This window comes from Bubalus kerabau, chromosome 12, assembly GCF_029407905.1.
Source record: "Bubalus kerabau isolate K-KA32 ecotype Philippines breed swamp buffalo chromosome 12, PCC_UOA_SB_1v2, whole genome shotgun sequence".
Taxonomy (NCBI): domain Eukaryota; kingdom Metazoa; phylum Chordata; class Mammalia; order Artiodactyla; family Bovidae; genus Bubalus; species Bubalus kerabau.
In genome coordinates, this window is record NC_073635.1 from 75,554,390 (window position 1) to 75,578,077 (window position 23,688).

Consider the following 23,688-nt stretch of genomic DNA (forward strand, 5'->3'; position numbering starts at 1 on the left):
TCTCTCTAGTCACTTCCTGAAGGTCCCCTTCTCCACAGGTCCCCTTCCTTCTCCACCATTAAGGAAAACCAAACACTCAAAGAATCCAAGTCACCAAAAGTAAACACCTTGGCCCTCAACATCATTTCCTTCACAGACTTCTCAAAAGACAACATGCCAAAATTTTGGAAATCTTTCAGGAACAGGGCTTTTCCTTTTTGATAATTCTACCTTACTAACACAGACAGGGTAAGCAACTGACAAGTTTACTTTGATAGCTCTCTTTTATCTGTCTGTAACTGAGGATCCCACAAGAGGGAGGGAAGGAGAATTCATAACACCAAACACCAAAATAATTAAGCATTTTCTGCTCAGCCAGCTAGTGCCTGATCAGGATATTTACCAAAAGATGGCTCAGTTCCTCATATGGGTGTCTCACTAAACCTCAGTATTCCTGTCTTGATCTATACACATGCATGCACACACACACATTCACAGCCTGTACCCACTGCTTCTCCTTCCATGAAGTCATGGAGATTTTCATCTGCTATAGAGGATAAAGGCAACACTAGCTGAAGTATAAGTAAGATGATCAGACCTAACTAAAATGATCAGTTCTCATACATTTCCACCGTTCTCATACATTTCCACCATTCTCATACATTTCCCATCCATCCCAAAAGGCAGAGAGAGCTCATGAAAGAGTCCCTCACACAGTGGACTGTCAACCACACTGTTTATAGTTTCCTGAGATGTAAATGTGGAGGCCCACACAGAGAAGCAAGAACAACAAACTGTACACACAGGCAGTCCCAGCCCAGGCATGGGCAAGGGCAGTCTAGTACTGCAGCCACAAACCACCAGAAGCCCAGCAGTAATATCTGCCATCCCAGACTTTCCCGAAACTTGTGATTATCTTTGGGAATCAGTTTCCTGTTACTCAGCACTCTATTTGAGCTTAACATCCTTGTAATTACAGGAGAAATAAGAGTAATGACACTCACCAAACTAAATATGAATAAATGAAACAAATCCAGCAAAAAAGAGTGTAAATAAAGGCAGGTCACTACTGCCTAAACATATATGGACTTTTTCATGATAAACAGTATTTGATAATCCAGTTGAGGGACTTCCCTGGTGGCCCAGTGGCTGACTCCATACCTCCACACTCCCAACGTAGGGGATCTGGGTCCACTCCCTGGTCAGGGAACTAGATCCCACATGCTGCAACCAAGACTTAGCACAGCTAAATAAATAAATATTAAAACAAACAAACAAAAAAAAAAGTTGAACTAACAGCCTCAATAAGGTATAATGCCAGTTAATGGCCCATATCTTCCATTCATCTGTCAATTCTTTCTTTTTTTTTCTTTTTCTTGATAATGATTATTGTTTATTTGGGACAGAAATTTTCAAAAAGATAAAGGTTTTCAAACATGAACTGTTATTTTGATCTGCTGTAATTTGAGGGGAGAGTCATTTGCTATTCTTAAGCACTATTTTGGGACTTCCTCTGATGGCCCAATGGAAAGGAATTCATCTCAATGCATTAGACACAGGAGACTCAGGTTTGATTCCAGAGTTGGAGAGATCCTCTAGAGTAGAAAATGACAACCCACTCCAGAAGTTTGTTAGGATAATCCTCTGGACAGAGGAAGCTAGTGGGATACAGTCCATGGGGTCGCAAACAATCAGACACAACTGAGTGACTGAGCACACATGCACAACTCTGCCTCCAGCAAGGAGCAGCCACGGCAATTCAGAGAAGTGACGAAAAGTATAACATACAAGGAATTTCCATTCTGGCATAAGTTGCAAGTATTGAAAATAGAAAACTGATATTATAGCCTATATGAAAAATAACAGCAAGTAAAGAAGAATTTCCAGTGATTTCTCTCAAAAAAATAGAAAACAAAATAGTAAATAGCGCAAAACTGTGAAAACAAATTCCCAAAGTACATATAGAGAATAAGAATACACATATTAAATATGATTCTTCAAAGCTTCCAGACACACAGGACAGGAGTTACTGAGACCATCAATGGTAGACTGAGTAAACCCATCCCCTCCACACACAAGGAAAGGTTAGAGATAAAGAGTCATTTAACAGGAGAGCCGGCAGCAGCATTTGAAATCTGTGAGTGTTTCCATTTCTAGCATTTGGTAAAACTGGCTGAGGCAAACCAGGTGAAATATTTTCCAGCTGCCAGAAGATTAGCTCCTGCATATGCTCAATGTTCTGTTCCAAGTTTTAACTCCAAATGAAACAGTGGTGTGAATCCCAAGGAAAGGTCCAATTTCAGAACACTCTGCTTGTCTTGGAGAGTCTCTCAGAGAAGCAAGGAGTGGCTGTGGCTCACCCTGGGGACACAGACACTGGTAGCAGCATTTCCAGGAGCTGCCCCCACCACATGTACACTGGTGTGGGCAGACACCACCAGGGAAATCTCTCATCTCTACACTTCCGATTCTCACCTTCAACTAATAAGAAATAAAGCAACTGAGAAAATATTCATTATCAACCACAAATCTAATGAAACTAAAACTTTATTGATCAGCAAGAATGAGGTCAAACGTTGCCCCCTTAAACCCTTCCTCTTTAACATCAATCTATGACCACCCTATGATTACTCTCTCCACAAACTGAGTATAGTTCTTCCTCTTTCACAAGACTTCTTCACAACTCTGAAATCATAAAGGATCTTTAAAAGAGCCTAATTTAATACTACAATGTTCATTAATCAAGGTTCTTAGAGAGTCTGAGTCTCTGAGGCAGAATTTAGTTTTTTTGGGGGGCCATGCCATGTGGCATGCAGAATCTTAGTTCCCTGACCAGGGATCAAATACTGAGGCATCTGAATTGGTGGCATGGAGTGTTAACCACTGGACTGCCAAGGAAGCTCGAGTTAGACATTTCTTGATAAGAGTCCTTGGTATTCAGCCTTCTGAAAGCACCTGACATTGGGTTCTACCTCTTGCTTCTTAGGGTAACTTCTTGCATGGCTAGGTTAGATGCTAGAACTTCCACAGTGGGTAGAAGTCCTCCTCCATGTTAACGTTTCTTGCCCAACTTCCCCATATCTCATTCATGGAAAACACACACACACACACAAATAGAAACAAGCTATCAAAGAAAAATGCTTCAGTAAAACATTCAAGCAGAAAAGAATGAACTTGTAGGAAAAATGAATAGGCAGTTAATCTTTAAAACTGGGGGAAAGGTGACAAAATGTAGAATTGAGAAAAATTTAGAGATAAGGTAGAAAAACACTGAATCTGGGGGAATCATAGCCATCAGGATTCTAGATCTCCTAGCCTTCACTAGTCTTTTACACAGTGGTCTTCATCCTGACTGCACCTTAGCATACCTGAGAGAGGATAAGTGCCCTCTGATGCCTGAGGCCCAGTCTCCAGAAACTGGTTTAGATTCAACTCATTAGGGTGGAGCCTGAAGATTCCTCACCCTGTAGATGCTGGATGCAGAAACTAACCCCAGGTAAGCATCTGCTAACATCCACGCTTGCACTGTCATGTCATCTGAGCCTGGAATGGCTACAGACCTGCTCTGAAGGAGTTACGAGGGTCACAAAGAGTTTTAACCAGAGTCCCATGGCACATTTCATGCTTCTAGAAAAATCCTTCTAAATTCAAGTCCAGAGATTATAGTGATGAAATTAAAATTTTTCATTTTGTACAGTAGGAAAAACAAAATGTTCAGAAAAGACAGTTTTAAAATATGAATAAAACATGAATTAAAATTAGCCTGAAAAGTTATCTCTAAAAGGAGAAGGAGAATTGGAATAGATCTAACAAGGATATCAGCCTTCTTTAAAAATAGCCTTTTCTTGATTTTGGAATCATGAAAACATTATATAGAATTATAAAGCAGCTAATTTTTTAAAAAGCAATTCCTAAAACTTCAGAGTAAAATTAAACAAAAGTACCTAAATATATACCCAATAGTTCTTTTTTATATGGCTCTGCCAACCAACAGGATGGGTATATATTTCGGCACTTTTGTGGAGAGGGTGAGCTGTATGGAAAGAGTAACATGGAAACTTACATTACCATATGTAAAATAGATAGCCAATGGGGAATTTGCTGTCTGGCTCAGGAAACTCAAGCAGGGGCTCTGTATCAACCTAGAGGGGTGGGATGGGGAGGCAGATGGGAGGGAGATTCAAAAGGGAGGGCATGTATGTATACCTATGGCTGATTCATGTTGAGGTTTGACATAAAACAGCAAAATTCTGTAAAGCAATTATTCTTCAGTTAAAAAATAAATATTTTTTAAATAAGTAATTTCAAAGAAAATAATTTGAAAACACATTCTCTGTGTGATACACCCACCTGAAGACAGTATGAACTGCAAAAAAATAAAATAAAAATCTTAAATTGCTTTCAGATTGCTTCACATTATAAGGTAAAACAAATGAATAATTATGCTGATATCATTGAGAGTTGGGCTTAGACATGGGACTAAGAATAGATGGTGGGAGGAAAGAAATACAGATGTAAGACCAATAAGATGAAGTAAAAATTTCTTACATCTGACTTGGACTGGAAACACCCATATAAACTTATTTCTTTACCTTAAAAAATGTATTCTAACTTTGTTTAATGAAAAAGTCAAGAAACAAAAACCAAGAGCAATAAGCAGTTCTAGCATTCAGACTTTAGTCTTTAAATATCATTTCACACTAAAAGAAGCCAAGACTGCTTAGAGAAATGGATGATTCCAGGGCTGGCTGGAGCAAATGTTGTACAAAATGAGCCAGAAACATCCTCTCACATCAGGAATCAAAATACAAAACAAAAAATCTAGCAAAGACTTCTAGAGTATGTGCAAAAGACTTAGGACCCAAGCTGAATAGACTCCCACTGCCCAAAGATGGCCAAATGTTGGCACAAGCATAATGAATGAAATGGGCTGAAGCAGATCAGAAATGCTTAAATCCATGAGCTCAAACTGACATCCACAAAACCAAACAAACAACAATAAAAACCCACTAGCCCCAGAAGAGAACCAACTCATCGTTTTGAAAATGGGTTTTAAAAAGTGAAAAACATTATTTTCCCCTACTTTTTCTATAAATATTATAGTTCAGGGTTAACCAAAGAGCTTAGAGCATATCCATTTTGTAACCCTTAATGAATTAATGGACCTTGAGCAAGGATCACGAATAGCTCCTAACATCACACACACACACACACACACACAAGATGTTATGTACCTCATAAAGGAGGTATACAACCCTACTCCCTACATAGATGAAAGGGGTGAAGAAAATCCAAATGAGTTACATCAAAACTCTAGATCTAAACACCAACTAAGGTTCCAGAGGAACATTTCAACTGACACAGAGGGAGAAGTGATCAGCCAAATCCAGGCTGTGGGAATCTCTACAGGAGAAACAACCTAGAGGTGTGGGGTGGGGGAATAACGGAAAAGCAATTGTATAACTTGTTTCAGCCAAGTGTACCCTATTTAATACTGCTTCCAACAGCAAGAGGAGAAAAAGACAACTGTGAGCACTGGCTAGATATTGATGACATTAAAGTTAATATTTATGCATAAGAACAATAATGTTTATGCTAAAAATGTTTAGTGGGGGGAAGATTCCACATCTTTCAAAGATATATACTAAAATATTGATGGATAAAAATGATATGATGTCTTGGAACTGATTTAAAATAATCTTGGGAAGTGAGAGTGTGTTTCAGATGAATCAAGACTGCTCATTATGGCAATTATTGAAGCTGGCTTAAAGTGACATGGGGTTCCCTGGCGGCTCAGCAGGTAAAGAATCTGCCTGCAGTGTGGAAGACCTGGGTTCGATCCCTGGATTGGAAAGATCCCCTGGAGAAGAGAAAGGCTACCCACTCCAATATTCTGGCCTGGAGAATTCCACGGACTGTATAGTCAATGTGATTGCAAAGAGTCAGACACGACTGAGCGACATTCACTATGGTGACATAGAGGCCTATTTCCCTTTACCCTTCTGAATTCCTAGCTGAGGATCCCTGTAATAAATGATAGAATAACAAGAGAAAATCAAACAGAAGTTTATTAACATGTATATTTCTGACACGCATGCAAAATATCAAGAAGAGCTGAGTGACTCCCTGAGATGGCCCAAGCCACCACCTTAAATGCCATCTCCAGCTAAAGACAAAGGAAAAGATGAGAGATTAACAGGAAAAGCAGCTTAAACTACATTAGGGTTGGGTGTGTTATGCAGATTTCATGCTTCTTGAAGACGGTCCTTCAACAGGATCCGGCTGTGATTTAGAGCCATCCTTCTTTTTCTGGTTCAGAGAGGCAGACACCTTTACAAAGGGAGGTTTCCTTTATCAGTGTAAATGTCCCTCACAAAAGAGTAACTTCTACTCTGTCTTCAGGGTTTCTCCTGTGTCTATTTCTCAAAAACTGAATCAACTCACAACAATCTTCCTGCCAGAGAGCCCTATTCTGGAGTGACACATTGTGTTACCCTTTCATTCTATTCTATTTTTGAAAATTTCTTAAAAAACTATGGGGGGTGGGGGTGGGAAGCACTTTAGAAAGCAGTTGACAGAGGGGCACAGAGCGGTCGTTAGAAAAGCAGCTCCTCTTGGCTCTGAGCCTCAGTAGAGGCTGTGGGAGGAGAGGACAGAACACAGAGAACACCAGTCTAGCAGTCAGAACACTACGCCTCAGAGACCAGGTTGGCCACCCACGAGTCACATGACCCCAAGCCCATTGTGTGGTCTCCTGGGCCTCGGGGTCTTTATCTGTGAAAATACCTACCTTGGCTCCCTCAGAGGAATCCTGGGACACCTAAATGAGCTACAACAGCTCAGAGTGCTCTGAAACCACTATAAAAACAAGGATTTTTCATCACTTTTATTATTAGAAGTCCTGGTAAGAGAATTACTCTATTCTTAAAGGCAGAGGCTGGTTTTACAAAGGGCTTGGAAAACTCATTATTGCTCACAGGCGATCACAATGGAACAAGAGCTCTTGAGAAAAGTCATGTGTAAAGCCGAATTTTCTAGACTGTAATTAAACTTTTACTTCTAAGCAGATTGCTAAAATTTTTAACCATTATGAATGCAATCTTTTAAAAGGAGTCTTCTATTTACCTGATTACATAAATAAAATGAATTGAAGGGGGTGGAGGAAACAAGTAAAATAGGTGAGGAAACTTAAGAGGTACAACTCCAAATTATAAAATAAGTAAAAGGGGATCGGGGACAAAAAATAAATATATAAAATTTTTAAAAATAAAAAAATCACAGGATTATAATATTCAACATAGGAAATATATTCAATAATACTAGAATAACTATGCATGATGACAGTTGGTAACTAAACTTATCATGTACTGTATAAAATATTACATCACTAATGATGTATATCAGAAACTAATATAACATTGTAAGCTGATCATACTTCAATTTTAAAAATTCTTTTAATTTTACATTAAAAATGTACATATGCTTAGAAAAAGAATATAAGATTGGATATAAAACCCTAATTTATAACTCAAGGTCATCCCTGTGGCCATTACAAACACCTAATAGCTAATACTATTCTCTCAAGAACCAGCAGGGTGCACACAGCAGGTCTGCTTGGCAGGTCCCCTTCTGCTTGGTTCAAGGCCCCCTCCTCCTCTCCCTTGACGTGTGGTCCTCAGTGGTTGCTCTCAGCCCACAGTATCTTTGCCAACAGAAGCCACTCCTCAGCCTCCTGGGTTGAGCAAAGTGAGGGACACATGGAAGAAAAGGTTGGGGAAATAAATGCAAAGACCACTCAGCTCTTGGGGAACCAGCCATGAGTTGAAGCACAAAGCCCACTGTGGGATGCAGAGGATTCTGTTTACTTCCTGTCCATCAGCTGAGCTCCAAAGTGAGGATTTACACACACATGGGCTTCCCACAGCCTCCACCTGGACCATCAGCAAAAGTGGCTTCAGATAAAGGCCAAGTGATCGGACAAGGCTGGGCCACTTCTAAGGGTCCTGGGAAGAGGACATAAATCCTGGCCACACCTCCCCTCTCAGGGGAAAGGACTGGGTGAACCCACTCTGTCTCTCTGAGGTCACCCCACTTACACACCAGCAGTGGAGACCTCACCTCTCAGAGAGAAGTGCTGATGACCTGGGGAGGTGGTCTCTGTGTCTCAGGCCCAGGCAGAGGCTTCAGGCTTCTCCTGTCCACCCTGAGCACCCTGGGTAGGTGGGGACCTGTCCTCCCCACCCACAGTACCCGTGGAGGTGCACACAGGGGCCAGGGGTGCTGGGAGCTCTCAGGCTGTTCTGTTCTAATTAGGGGTGACCTCCAAGGGCTCCACAGCCTGGTACTTGTTTCTCTGAGAGGAAGAGATACTCCTCAGTTCTCACAGGACAGTCCATGGAATTCTCCAGGCCAGAATACTGAAGTGGGTAGCCTCTCCCTTGTCCAGGGGATCTTCCCAACCCCAGGATCAAACCCAGGTCTCCCTCATTGCAGGCAGATTCCTTATCAGCTGAGCTATCAGGGAAGCCCTTCTCATAGGACAGAGGTTTTCATATCTCAAAATCCTAAAACCCTAAAAGCCTCACCCTGGACTGGCATCACCCTGCTTTATCCCACTGGTGTTGCCGGGAGTGCCTGGGAGGCCCTACTCATGCTGTGGGTGGAAAGACCACACTGCTTGGGATCATGGATGATCCACAGGGCATTCTGTGCACCCGAGGGATTAAAAGAGGACTGGAGATCAAAAAGGAAACATGTTTGTGTTTTAGAAAATCCTGGGCTGAGTTTAGATCTTCCACCATCTAAAATATAAAGAACAACAAGCAGTATAGATTGATCACAACACGGGAAGTTGCTTCATAAAATCAATTATTAACTAACTGGCACTGCTGCTAGTGCTAGCAGTACTGCCACACAGATGAGCCCCTAAATTTACGTCCTCTACTCCCCACTTCTCTGCCATGACCACCCAGAGACCAACCTCCTGAAAGGGCCCAGGGCTCTACCAGTTGCACCTTATGCAGCCCCAGGCCTGGCCTTCCTGGATCCCCAGCAGGAAGTATTACTGCAGCTGGACAACTTTGAAATCAACACTCCCAGCACCACAGTGGGGAGGTTTCCATCTCAGGAAGAACCCCAGATCCTGCGGCCTCTCCCTCTATGTCTGATTCTCCCATGAGCTGCCACAGCCAAGACCCAGGACTCATATTAGAATGGGATCCATCCAAGGCTTAGCAACCCCACTCAAGGGGCTAACAGCCCAGGACAGCAAGACAAACCAGCAGCTCAGTTCAAACCCAGCCACATGGGCTATCCTTTGAGACTCACTTGTCTCTAAGACTCTTTAGCATTTGGTACCAAAGAGAAACTAGAGAACCAGGGACAGGAGAGAAAGACCTGCTCCTGATATGATCCAACACTGAACCCTGAGGCCACTCATCCAACCAGGCACCTGGCATGAGCCAGAGACAGACACCGAGGCCCCAGGGTTTCCTGGTAAACAGAATTCATGAGAGCTGTCTGAGGTCAGGAAATCCTGCACAAATAGGACACACCAGCTTGCCACCTGTGTATTTCAAACAAAGACTTATTGTAACTATGTGTAAATACCATTACTGGGACAGCTGCACACGGGACAAAGAAGGGCTGGGACAACCTGATGGGCTCCTTCTTCCTCTCCCACCCCGAGTCCTTCACAAGGCACTGCAGTATCTAAGTGGTCAGTGTCCTCTCAAAGGCGGCACCCTGCCCCACATACCTGTCCCACCCTCTGGCACAATGGCCAATCCTCTTCTGACATCAGTGACAACTCCATCCCCCAGGACTATCCAGTCACCTGGGAGCTGACAGATTCTCTGTCTCTCCAGTTGTGTAGGGTGGACTTCACCTGCACAGCTGCCCACTGCCCGCAGTGCCCTTCAGTTCAGCACAGCCTTTAAACAAGAGCCACGCCACCCACCTGTAAACCACCTGACCCATTACCTCACCCCCAACACAATGGACAGCTCGCACCTTCTCCACATAAAACACCCCTTTCACAGCAACTGCATCTTCCATCCCACCTGCCCTTACACACTCACAGGCCGCCCATGTCCCTAAGGCAGTGCTAAGTGACCACGGAGAGCACGAGCCACCCAGCGGGGTCTGAGGCAGACCCCCAGCAGGCTCAGCCATAACAGGGGGCTGCCAGCACTGTGTCCCCAGGTGGACTGTCCTCTGGGGGATCTTGACCCAGGATCTTCAGGGTCACAGGGGTCACTGATCTCACAGCTTTCTGCCTCTGGTTTGCCCCAAACATTCCCTCCTACACCCTCTGCCAATGCCAGGCTATCAGGACTCCCCCTTCAACCAGGAATCTACTCCCACAATCAGGGAAAGAAAGCAGTGTGGAGGGTACACAGAATTCACGGTGAAGCTGGAGCTCCTCCCCACGGGGACTTTGCTCACAGTGCCAGCCCACAGGGAAGGGGGCAGCCTGGGGCAAAGTGTGCTCTTAGGAGTTCTGGGTGGCTACAGGCCAGATGCAGGGCCCTGGGTTCTGTTCCTCTGGAAGAGGAGAGGCAATGGTATCTTCTTAGAAAAGCATTTATCAGATGTGACCTGATCAATGTAACAATTTTTACCTTGTTAAACTATAAATGAGTGCCATAAAATGTATGTTATTCTGGGCTCGTGTCCAAATTACTTTCCTTTAAATCACAGGGCATATATTGCCTGAGGCTGTTGGAATCTTCTTTTGGTCAAAGATCATTCAGTGTTTATAATGAACACCAGGAACTTTCTACCATACTATAAAATGTCTTTTATTTCAAGGCCATCCTTCCACAACACTCTTTAACCAGTTAAAAGAAGAATAGTAACCCCTGGAGTCCAGTTCTCGCCATTCTAAAGATAAATACAACCTCTGAACTCTATCATGTTTCCATGAGGGTTTATCCTCAGACCTTAGACCACTGGCCTCTCTCCCCACCGGCCCCGTCCACCTCAGTACAGAAACACATACACCAAAAAGCAGCACACAGTATGAAAATCTTTTACCTCCAGAAATGTAAACATTCCGCAAATTAAATAGGATTTCCAGTAACACTTTATGATTGCTTTCACTAAAGAGGGTTCCTGTGCATCCTTCTGGGCTCTCTTAACTTCTTGATCCCAGTACCTGTGATACAAAACAAAGCACAGTAAAGAACAGCACGTCCACCATAGGGAAAATGGGAGAGGGACAGAGTAGAAGATAAGCCTTCACTACAGGGCACTCTGTGGCTGCGCAATAGATGCTGGCTACCTGCTCACAGGGCTCCTGAAAGATGAGCGGTGCAGACTCTGAAGCACCAGAGAAACAGGCCTTGAGGGAAAAGTTCCAGATTCTGGAAACAAGTTCCTGCCAAGATTTGCTGGACTCACAGGTCATGAGCAGCTCAGGAGGGCAGACTCCCTCCTCCAGGGACCCCACCTCCGGGGACAGAGTTCAGCCTCCAGGGCCGTGGCTGTGGGCTCCCTCCACACCCACAGATGCACAGGGAACACAGGCCTCCAAAGTGGGCTAAGCCCGGGGTCAACCTGAATGGCTGAGTGTGCAGTGTCAGGAGAGGAGTCTCAGAAGAACCCAGAGGAAGGCAAAGCCTCCCTCAAACCTTTAGCCCCACGTGGAAATTCTCACTCTTTCTCCCCTTCTCCCTGATGTCTGTGCTCACCCTTGCAGCTCTTCTCCAAGGTGCTGGGAGCGATCTTCTGGAAGCACCGAGTACATGTCATCTGGTTCTAATTTCCGTTTGTGACCAATTTTAAACAAGGGGTTTAGCCACCTGTTAAACATTAAAAGGAAAGTGACATATATCCAAATTATACATCTCTAGTTAGAAACCTACATTCATGGATATTGCTTAAAAAAAAAGTCTACATTTTAATTATATAAAGATATGGGGAAAATTAGATATATGCTTACAAACACACATACATTCTAGGTATAGGAAAGTCATGCTGGCTTATATATTACATAATTAAAGCAGCCTCTTTGTGGCCTACTGAACATACATTGTACATCTGCTTTAATTATTAAGAAAAAAATATGTTTAGAAATCAAAATAAAGTAACAGTGGCTCAGGCATGCAGAATAGAGCTGAATGGCCATTGTGGGTAAGGCTGCAGATATCTTCCTGTATTACTGAGGACTTAAATCTTCTGAAATGTATCAGATTGAAGGATACCTACATGCACTAGTGGTAAAGAATCCGTCTGCCAAAGCAGGAGATGTAAGAGATGCTGATTCGATCCCCAGGTTGGGAAGATTCCCTGGAGAAGGAAATGGCAACCCACTTCAGTGTTCAAACCTGGAAAATCCCACGTACAGGGGAGCCTGGTGGGCTACAGTCCATGGGGTCACAGTCGGACATGACTGAAGTGTCTTAGCACCAGTCATATTCAAAGCAGTTGCAAACTTGAGGTCTCAAGATCTCCTCAGATCAGTTGTCAACACAGAGAAGTTTTTACAGGGAGTTATCTTATGGACACAACACCCTGAGTCTAACAGGCTCTGGACCCTGAACTACTTACAGTCCTGTCAGACTCCCCTCAGCCAGAACACTCATGTGAGCCTCTTTCTGAACCCAACCTTCTGAAGACAACCTCAAGATAAATAATAGCTTCCCAACTAAAATGCAGTTGATTCTTCTTATGGTCCTCCTCGGTATCACTCTCTGGAAAATTCATTTATTTTTAAAAGTAACTTTCAAACATCTAAAAGGGCTGGAATTTTATTGATTGTTGGATCTGTCACCATCAGCCTCAGTCAGGGAACAAATATAGCCCACCAGACTTTCAGGGAACTTCAGCTGACAATATCACCAAACTACAGTTTAATTCCACCATGCCCAGGCTTCTGCCCAGGGACATCAGGGCTGCCCCATTGCCACCACACCCCTGCAATCAGGGTTGCCCCATTGCCACCACACCCCTGCAAAGGCCTATGTGTTAGTCAAATCCCTGTTTTCTGGGGGTCCAACCAACCGTTCACTATGAGTCCTCCACCAACAGGCATGGCTGACTCTAGATAGTTACCATGCTTAAGGGCTCTGGGGACAGGATCATAACAAACATGGAGGGGCCTGGCCATGTGTAAGTACCCTGGATGGAAGGGCGCCACCATGAGCCTAAACAAGACTCAATAAAATACAAAGACCGTGTGTGTGCCCCTGAGATATATTTGTTCCTTGAGGACCCTGTAGCAAGGGCCACCCATGTTGGGCCATCAACTGTCTCCAAGAAAACTACCAGGGGACAGTGGGCTATATATGGTTCACACCCAGATCAAGGTTACATTCAGATTTTAATTACACTCGCACAACCTGTGAATCAAAGGGGGCCATTCATCTAGTCAGGAGGGGAGCTGGACTGGTAATAGCAGGTGTCACTCTTGTAGGCTCCCTGGTGAGCCTAGCATGAGAAAGAATTTATAATAACCTAAGTATAAAAAAAAAGAAGTTTAAAAAAGTCAGAGACTGGCCTAGGTAAGTAGAGAACCCAGTTCTAACCTTAGAATGACAAAATCTTCACTAGACCCATGGCCCACATGACACTTGACCACTGCAAAGCTCTTGACTACCTGCTGGCTGATCAAGGGGCAATTTGTGCCCCAGCAACCATTTCCTATTGTTTTTATGTTAACACTAGTGGTCAGATAAAAGAGAGCACATCCCAATTGCCAGAGAAAACCACTTGCAGACAAAGACAAATATCATATGATATCACTTATACATGGAATCTTAAAAAGCAGTACAAATGAACTTATCTACCAAAGAGAAATAGAGTTACAGATGTAGAAAATGAACTTATGGTTACCAGGGGGGTAGGTAGGAAGGGACAAATTGGGAGACTGGGATTGACATACATAAACTACTATATACGTATCCAACCTCTTTGCAACCCCATGAACTGCAGCCCCCCAGGCTCCTCTGCCTATGGGGATTCTCCAGGCAAACCAATACAATATTGTAAAAAGAAGACAACACAATTAAAAAAAAAAAAAGAATACCTGAGTGGGTTGCCATGCCCTCCTCCAGTGGATCTTCCCAACCCAGGGATCTAACCCAGGTCTCCTGCACTGCAGGTGGATTCTTTACGGTCTGAGCCACCAGGGAAGTATATATAAAATAGATAACTAATAAGAACCTACTGTATAGCAGAGGGAACTCTACTCAATACTATGTAATAGCCTTTATCTTTTTTAAAGAAAAGAACCTTTTAAAAACAGTGGATATATGTCTATTGATTTACTTTGCTGTACTCCTGAAACTAACACAACATTGTAAATCAACTATACTCCAATAAAATTTTTTCTTTAATAGAGAGAAGGTCACTTGGCCAAATACTCAAAACAAGAAGGGCCTGGCTGAACAAATTTGTGACAGGAACAAAAGAAGGTTCCCCAGCTTCCTTGGGCTTCTAAGGTCATTCTTAGAACCCCTTACAGTTACTTTCCTTCTCTTGCCCTTTGGTCCATGATTCCTCAATTGTGTCATTAGTTTTATCTCTTAGAGAACTGAGACAATCAAGTGGCAGATGATCTTTACCTAAGGCTATGAGCAATTGGGACTCTAGCCTGATAACAATCAGATTCATTTTGGTGTAATCAGGAGAAATCTGCTCCTCTAACCCAAAGCGAAAACAACACCCAGTTGTGGATGTGACTGGTGTTGGAAATAAAGTTCAATGCTGTAAAAACAATATTGCGTAGGAACATGGAATGTTAGGTCTATGAATCAAGGTAAATTGAAAGTGGTCAAACAGGCAATGCCAAGAGTAAACATCGATATTTTAGGAATCAATGAACTAAAATGGGGTGAAGTGGGCGAATTTAACTCAGATGACCATTATATCTACCACTGTGGACAAGAGTCCCTTAGAAGAAATGGAATAGCCATCATAGTCAACAAAAGAGTCCAAAATGCAGTACTTGGGTGCAATCTCAAAAACGACAAAATGCTTTCTGTTCATTTCCAAGGCAAACTATTCGATATCATGGTAATCCAAGTCTATGTCCCAACCTGTAATGCCAAAGAAGCTCAAGTTGAATGGTTCTATGAAGACCTAAAAGACCTTCTAGAACCTTAGTTCTAGATAGGATATCACCCCAAAAAAGATATCCTTTTCATCATGGGGACTGACATGCAAAACCAGGAAGTCAAGAGATACATGGAATAACAGGTAAATTTGACCTTGGTGTACAAAATGAAACAGGGCAAAGACTAATAGAGTTTTGCCAAGAGAACGTACTGGTCATAGCAAACACCCTTTTCCAACAAAACAAGAAAAGACTACACATGAACATCATCAGATGGTCAATACCAAAATCAGATTGATTATAGTCTTTGTAGCTGAAGATAGAGACAGTCTATACAGTCAGCAAAAACAAGACTGGGAGCTGACTGTGGTTCAGATCACGAACTCCTTAGTGAAAAATTCAGTCTTAAATTGCAGAAAGTAGGGAAAGCCACTAGACCATTCAGATATGACCTAAATCAAATCCCTTATGATTATAGAGTGGAAGTGACAACAGATTCAAGGGATTATATCTGATAGACAGAGTGCCTAAAGGACTATGGACAGAGATTAGTGACATTGTACAGGAGGCAGTGATCAAGACCATCCCCAAGAAAAAGAAATGCAAAATGGCAAAATGGTTGTCTGAGGAGGCCTTGCAAATAGCTGAGAAAAGAAGACAAGAGAAAGGCAAAGGAGAAAAGCAAAGATATACCCATCTGAATGCAGATTTCCAAAGAATAGCAAGGAGAGATACAAAAGCCTTCCTAGTGATCAAGGCAAAGAAATAGGAGAATATTAGAATGGGAAATACTAGAGATATCTTTGATAAAATTAGTGAAACTAAGGGAAAATTTCATGCTAAGATGGACACAATAAATGACAGAAATGGCATGAACATAACAGAAGCAGAAGATATTAAGAAGAGGTGGCAAGAATACACAGAAGAACCATACAAAAAAAGATCTTCATGACCCAGATAACAATGGTGGTGTGATCACTGGACAATAGCCAGACATCCTGGAATGCAAAGGCAAGTAAGCCCTTGGGAAGCATCACTATGAACAAAGGTAGTGGAGTTGATGGAATTCTAGCTGAGGTATTTCAAATCCTAAAAGATGATGCTTTTATTTTGCTACATTCAATATGCAAGCAACTTTGGAAAACTCAGCAGTGGCCACAGGACTGGAAAAGTTCAGTTTTCATCAATCCCAAAGAAAGGCAATGCCAAAGAATCTTCAAAGTACTGCATTCATGTCACACGCTAGCAAAGTAATGCTCAAAATTATCCAATAGTACGTGAACCATAAACTTCCAGATGTTAAAGCTGGATTTAGAAAAGGCAGAGGAACCAGAATCAAATTGCCAACATCTGCTGGATCACAGAAAAAGCCAGAGAATTACAGAAAAGCATCTACTTCTGATTTATTGACAATTGCTAAGCCTTTGACTGTGTGGATCACAACAAACTGTGGAAAATTCCTCAAGAGACAGGAATACTAAACAAATTGACCTGCCTCCTGAGAAATCTGTATGCAGGTCAAGTAGCAACAGTTAAAACTGGACATGGAAAAAGAGACTGGTTCCAAATTGGGAGAATACAGCAAGGTTGTAGAGTTCCAGAAAAACATCTATTTCTGCTTTATTGACTATACCAAAGACTTTGACTGTGTGGATGACAATAAATTGTGGAAAATTCTTCAAGAGATGGGAATACCAGACCACCTGACCTGCCTCTTGAGAAACCTGTATGCAGTTCAGGAACCAACAGTTAGAACTGGACATGGAACAACAGACTGGTCCCAAATAGGAAAAGGAGTACATCAAGGCTGTATGTTGTCATCCTGCTTATTTAACTTATATGCAGACTGCATCATGAGAAAGGCTGGGCTGGATGAAGCACAAGCTGGAATCAAGTTTGCCGGAAGAAATTTCAATAACCTGAGATATGCAGATGACATCACCCTTGTGGCAGAAAGTGAAGAAGAACTAAAGAGCCTCTTGATTAAAGTGAAGGAGGAGAGTGAAAAAGTTGGCTTAAAGTTCAACATTCAGAAAACTAATATCATGGCATCCAGTCCCAACATTTCATGACAAATAGATGGGGAAACAGTGGAAACAGTGGCTGACTATATATATATATATTTTTTTGGCTCCAAAATCACTTCAGATGGTAATTGCTGCCATGAAGTTATGACCCATCTAGACAGCATATTAAAAAAGCAGAGACATTACTTTGTCAACAAAGGACCATCTAGTCAAGGCTATGATTTTTTCCAATAGTTATGTATGGATGTGAGAGTTGGATTATAAAGAAAGCTGAGTGCAGAAGAATTGATGATTTTGAACTCTGGTGTTGGAGAAGACTCTTGAGAGTCCCTTGGACTGTAAGAAGATCCAACAGGTCCATCCTAAAGGAAATCAGTCCTGGGTGTTCATTGGAAGGACTGATGTGTTAAAGCTGAAACTCCAATATTTTGGTCACCTGATATAAAGAGCTGACTCATCTGAAAAGATCCTGATGTTGGGAAAGATTGAAGGCAGGAGAAGGGGATGACAGAGGATGAGATGGTTAGATGGCATCACCAACTCAATGGACATGAGTTTGGGTAAACTCCGGGAGTTGGTGATGGACAGGGAGGCCTGGTGTGCTGCAGTTCATGGGGTCGCAAAGAGTTGGATACGACTGAGCAACTGAACTGACTGACTGAACTAATGGTAGAAAGCAAAGAAGAGCTAAAGAGCCTCTCAATGAAGGTGAAAGAGGAGAGTGAAAAAAGCTGGCATAAAACTTAACATTCAAAAGATGAAGATCATGCATCTGGTCCCATCACTTCATGGCAAATAAATGCGGAAACATGGAAACAGTGACAGACTTTATTTTGGAGGCTCTAAAATGACTGCAGATGGTGACTGCAGCCATGAATTAAAAGACGCTTGCTCCTTGGAAGAAAAGTTATGGCCATCCTAGACAGCATATTAAAAATCAGAGACATTACTCTGCTGACAAAGGTCTGTCTAGTCAAAGCTATGGCTTTTCCAGTAGTCATGAATGGATGTGAGGTTTGGACTATAAAGAAAACTGAGCACCGAAGAATTGATGCTTTTGAACTGTGCTTTGAAGAAGACTCTTGAGAGTCCCTTGGACTGCAAGGAGATCCTACCAGTCAATCCTAAAGAAAATCTTTCTTGAATATTCATTGGAAGGACTGATGCTGAGATTGAAACTCCAATTCTTTGGCCACCTGATGCGAAGAACTGACTCATTGGATAAGACCCTGGGGAAGATTGAAGGCAGGGGGAGAAGGAGACAACAGAGGATGAGATGGTTAGACGACATCACCAACTCGATGGACATGAGTTTGAGCAAGCTCCAGGAGTTCACGATGGACTAGGAAACCTGGCGTGCTGCAGTCCATGGGATCACAAAGAGTCAGACAATTTGAGTGACTGAACTGAAGTGAACCCAACATGTAACAATGCCTATGCTTAGCAGGTAGCAGGATCAGAAGATGAACCTTTGCCCCTTCAGTGTCCTTCAGTAATAAGGAACAGTAAAAAGGAAAGGCTGATGCCCCAGAAATATATTCCTGCCCCTCCCTCGAATAGAAACCAACTGCTCTTATCTGAGTTTTAGGCTCAATCATAAAAGGAAAGAAAAAAAATGAGAACTGATTAGAACTAGGTAGGACCCAAATGGCAGAAGACTTAACATCTAGTAGACACAGAGCCTCATTATGCACCCACTGTAATATATAAGCATGATAAATGACACACCCACCAGGACCACTACAGTTGACAATGGCTATGACAACAAAGCAAAGAGCTCATACAAGGACTGAAAGGAGTGTTGCCTTAATTTCAGGTCCAAATCATACCGCATTATTGGGTAAGCCATGAATATTCCTCCCTCTCTTAACCTGATTCCCTTCCTTTTACTTCAACCCTCCTGTATACCCAGTTGGGCTGAGAGGTTGACTTGCAAACTAAGTCTGCGCTTTTCCATTCTTTGGTCACTGAGCAAAGCTTGTGCTCTACCAGTGTCACCATCAGTTTACTAATTGGTTGGGGGAATCTGAGTGGAAAAAGAACCTCCCCATCATCATAAGGGGTCTCAATCTGGGCCAGGACCCTGGAACAAGTCCAGGCAGCCAATTCCATGGCAAGCACAGCAGTTACATACACAAGAAACACAGATCCCAGAACCAGACTTCCTGGTTTGAAAGCCCACTCCACCACTTACTAGCTGTTTGATGGTAGGCAACTACTCAACCTCTATGCTTCAGAGTTTTCAAGCATGAAATAAGAGGTAATAGCTCCTTCCTCCCCAGCAGGAAAACTGGAAATGGGTGCCAATGAAAATGGAAGTCTTCACCTTCCATTTCTATACACATACATTTTCAAAGTCAATAAATAAAATGTGCTTTGAGAGTTTCTTGCCCTACTTGACGTTAAGGAGACATTTGTCTACTTTGCTATTATTTATGGTAACCACACACATATTCCTTCTTCTAGGCCCCTCTTTCCTAAAGGGCAACCAAATAGCCAAGGGATGTAGCTACATGCACTGAATACATCACCATGAAAACAAGCATAGGAGCTGCCATCCCCCTGGGGATCCCCTAGGCTGTCCAATAAAAGAAGTATCAGAATTTGTGGAAAAGATAAATGGGTTAGGGTCCAGAAACAAAAGACCTAATAATCACCCAAGTGTGATTAAAATCCAAAGGTTCAGGCCTGCATATCTGTAGTCCCAGCTATTAGATGAAGACTTCAATTAAGAGCTTCAGCTCTTTGCAGTACTTTTCATCTCTGTGTTTCCTCCCAGCTCACGGACCTGTCAGTAGTTTCAGAACCAAAGGACTCCTGGGCAGGACCACCCGCATCAAGACCATGCACTGCTTCTCTGAAGGACAGAGATCTGGATAAGACCCCACAGGTTTCAGGGACCCCATCCCCAGGGTTTGGTTCTCAAAGATAGAAGTGGAGATATTCACAATAGGGCCAGGGCTGTGGTCAAATACACACTCTACTCCTGGCCATGTGTCCCAGGCAAAAGCAACACATGTTCCAGAATAACGTCCCCATTCATTTCATAAAAAAAAAATAGTGTTTTGTACACACATGAAATTGGCCAAAACTAGGTACCAGGACATACAGGACCACACAGGGAGTGAAGGAGGGACAGAAAGAAAGACATGGTCATAGACAGGGGGAAAGAGGGAGCCCAGGGCAGTTGGAACTCAGATGTTCACCTAAGGAACATGGGAAGAGGTGGGCACATTATTGGAAGATGGCAAAGATGCAGGGCACTAAATAGATAAAGAAAATTGTTCACAAGCTGCTTGCTTGGTCAGGGGCCAGGGTGGGGCGGGGGAGGGGAGGGAGTTGCAGCTTATTTCAGAACTGACAGCGAATTCCTGAGTGGTTCTGAGGCCACTGGATAAGGTGGAGAGTGGGGAGCCCAGTCCCTTCTCCTGCTGGGCAGTGACTCTCCCTGAGCAACCTCCTTGCATTCTGCTCCTGCTGCATCAGCTCTCAGGCTCCAGGGCTGGCTGGGCAGAGAGCAGCAAGGCAGGGAGACTCAGTTCCCCTGACACCAGGTCCCTTGGTACCCCTCCCAACCCCACCCCTCCCAACCTCGCAACCCCACCGGCCCCAGGCTCCCAGGCACGCTCCCTCGCTTTGTCCCTTTGTCCCCAACAGAAGCCGACAGTGTTGCACCCGCGGTGGAATGTCAAACCTCAGGGCGCTCACCAGACAAACAGGCGCGAGCAGAAGTTCGCCTTCTGCAGCGGGCTGGTCTTCACCTCTGCAGACACGGGCAGCATCTTGTTGGCCAAGGCGGACACAGACCAGGGTTTCCCTGCTCAGGCGGCAGTGGGGCTCCTGCTGCTCCTGGAGGCGCTGGTGGGGATGCTGGAGACTGGCCGCCTCACACAGGTCCACTGGGCCGGAGCCTGAGAACACCTGTTTCTGAGAGTGGAGCGCCCTTTATGCACCAGGTCTGCCTCCCAAGACTGAGCGGCCTCCAGGGTCCACCTCTGAAGCACCCACTCTGTGCAGGTGCTGCCACAGGCATAGGATGGATGCAGCGTGCCACGTGTGGGGCTGCAGGCCCAAGAGACACCCAGGTAGATGCTTCCAGAAGCCTCACGCAGGTGGGAGGCAAAGTTATCTATCAGCTCTTTGATAAAGGCAGCAGGCTGACTGTGGGGCACAACCAGCCCAGCTCCCAGGAGTGCACCTGGCCACAAACTCTGCGGAAGTTCCTGCTTTGAGCCCAGGCACTCACCCAGAAGGTGGAGACGGGAGGCTCGGGCCCCGCCCATCTCTGCTGCTCAGAGGCTCCCCATGGGCTGCAGAGGAAACCTGGAGAAAGCTAGCAGAAGCAGATAGCAGCCTCCTCTCTGGGCCCTCTGCCCTCATCAAGACCAAATAAGGGCACTGTGGGAAGTTCTCCAACTGTAATGAAGCAGAGCCCAGTGGGGCCTTCCTGGGATAGATCCTACCCCCATCCCATGCCCTCTGCCTGTCTCCTGTTTGTAGAAAATCTTTAGTCTCCCAGGCCTCATCTGAATCACAAAAGGCTGGCTCAAGAATTAATGGCTGGAAAAATGTGAACACGTAATAAAAAAACAAAACAAAACAAAACAAACAAACAAAAAAAAAAACCCTTTATCAATAGACTAGCCATACAGCAGTCACAAAATCTTTAGTTTTTCCCAGAAGGCTACAGATAATTTGTTTGGTGCACATTCCCGAGTTGTTTTGCAGATGCTATAAAGTCCACCAGGTGGAAGAAGTTAACTGCATGATGACCATGATAAACTGGAACCTAAGGATTTATGATGATAACCCCTGTTGCATTACCGTGCTCCTCAACATCAAGCAGAGAAAAGTGCATGAGCTAAATCAAGTACTCTCCACTCTCTCCCCTAGTCTGCCTTTAAAAAACCTCCCCTGAAATCCACTGGGGAGTTCCAGCCTTCTGAGCACGAGCATGCTTATTCCTTGCTTGGCCCTTGCAATAAACCTTTCTCTGCTCAGAATGCCAACATTTCAGTTCATATCACCTCAGTGTACATTGGGCACAAGGGCTTGGTTTGGCCAATACAAACCAGGCACCAAACATTTGACAATGGCCAACAATAGGGTTTAGCACATATTATGTTTGTAGAGCTATAAGACTTAAACAAATGTAACAGAAGATTAGAAGACTTCAAATGATTTCGAAACATGAATTCATGCTGTCATTGGAGATCGCCACAACATGTGAGGGGTCCTACATCTCACAGGTTACATTGTGGGGGGACCTCTGTGAGCTTTTTGTTGCCCTCTTTGAAGAGGAATTTGGGACAGAGAGATTGCCTTGTGATTTCTTTCATCGTGAGCTCAGGGCCTGCCTAGTGGAGTAATAGTGGCAATATGTTACAGAATACAGGTTATGTTCATTTGTGGGAAACTTAATTCACTTTTAACTCCCACAATGCCCTATTCAAGAAGGTATTATCTCTATTTTATAGATGAGAAAGATGAGGCTCAAGGACAGCATTCTCCAAGATCTTTGAATCAGTAAATGATGAATTTTGATTTGGATTCAAGTCCAAGTCCAGCATGACTGTCTCACTGTTGGATGGTCAGTGTGTGAAAAGTGTCTGGACTATGCTATCTGAATGAATCAATGCTGTAGGACTGAGAATAAAATCTTGGGCTCCCACTCATAAGTGATAAGTTATTTGTGTGGCCATCTTACCAGCTCAGCAGTTTCTCTTCCCTTTCATTCTAAATGAAGAAAGATCAAAGTTTGTGGTGCTTATAATAAGATCATCTCATTATTCTTTGATAATTTCCCATGTACCTTGGCTAAAATGCTGTTATTAATAATGACTTTTAGCTTCAGTTATGCAAGATAAATATGTCCTGCAGAACTAGTGTACAGCAATTTGGTTACAGTTGACAGTACAGTACTGTGCCCTTTTCATTTGCTGAGAGAGTAGAGTTTGGGAGTTCTCAACATACAAGAGAGAAAAAATTAAATGATTAAGATGTGAAGTGATAGATATATTGATTGGCTTGGTATGATGAGCATTTCACAATGTATATGTATGTCAACTCATCAAGTTGTACATCTAAATATATACAATTTTTGATCATCAATTAGACCTCAATAAAGCTGAAGGAGAAATTAATTTTAAAGAAACCCTTAATGTATTCAAATAGTTTTTATAACTCAAACATATAAGAATGGCAAACTGTTGATAATTTTCTATTGATGGGCATGCTGATGGTTTATTATACTATTTTCTTGATATTTCATGCATGTTTGAAGTTTTCTATTGAAGAAAAGGAAGACAAAGCTGAAAATTGTCAACTTCCAATTACCTATCTTTCTGGTGTTAACTCTTTCTCAGATAATGCAATCAAACAACCTAAATAATCACTCCTCACTTGATTTCCAGTTCTCTTTGAAATTCTCTACATTTTTCCATCTCTATAAATGTTCAGCTACTAGTTCTACTTCAAAGATCAATAAATTGCTTGCTGAAGTTGGAAGTCTAGTGACTTCTCTTGTCACACTTCCCCAGACTGTTCTCTCTGGTCCCCACAAGTGTCTCAAGACCATAATTAGCGTCTCTAAACTGTCAAATACACTCAGTCCCTACAGCTTCT

The 23,688-nt window shown here is 43.2% G+C and overlaps 1 protein-coding gene across 1 annotated transcript in view; it reads right to left on the minus strand.

The window, feature by feature from the left end:
* The window catches only part of LOC129624671 (ATP-binding cassette sub-family C member 4-like), a 169,240-nt gene extending 147,218 nt beyond the window's left edge, over positions 1 to 22,022 (minus strand). Inside the window, 3 exon segments of the mRNA XM_055542835.1 lie at positions 11,017 to 11,137; positions 11,673 to 11,783; positions 20,773 to 22,022. Of these exon segments, the coding sequence (XP_055398810.1) occupies positions 11,017 to 11,137; positions 11,673 to 11,783; positions 20,773 to 20,846 (306 nt within the window). The 5' untranslated portion in view covers positions 20,847 to 22,022.
* Positions 22,023 to 23,688: the final 1,666 nt, after the last annotated feature.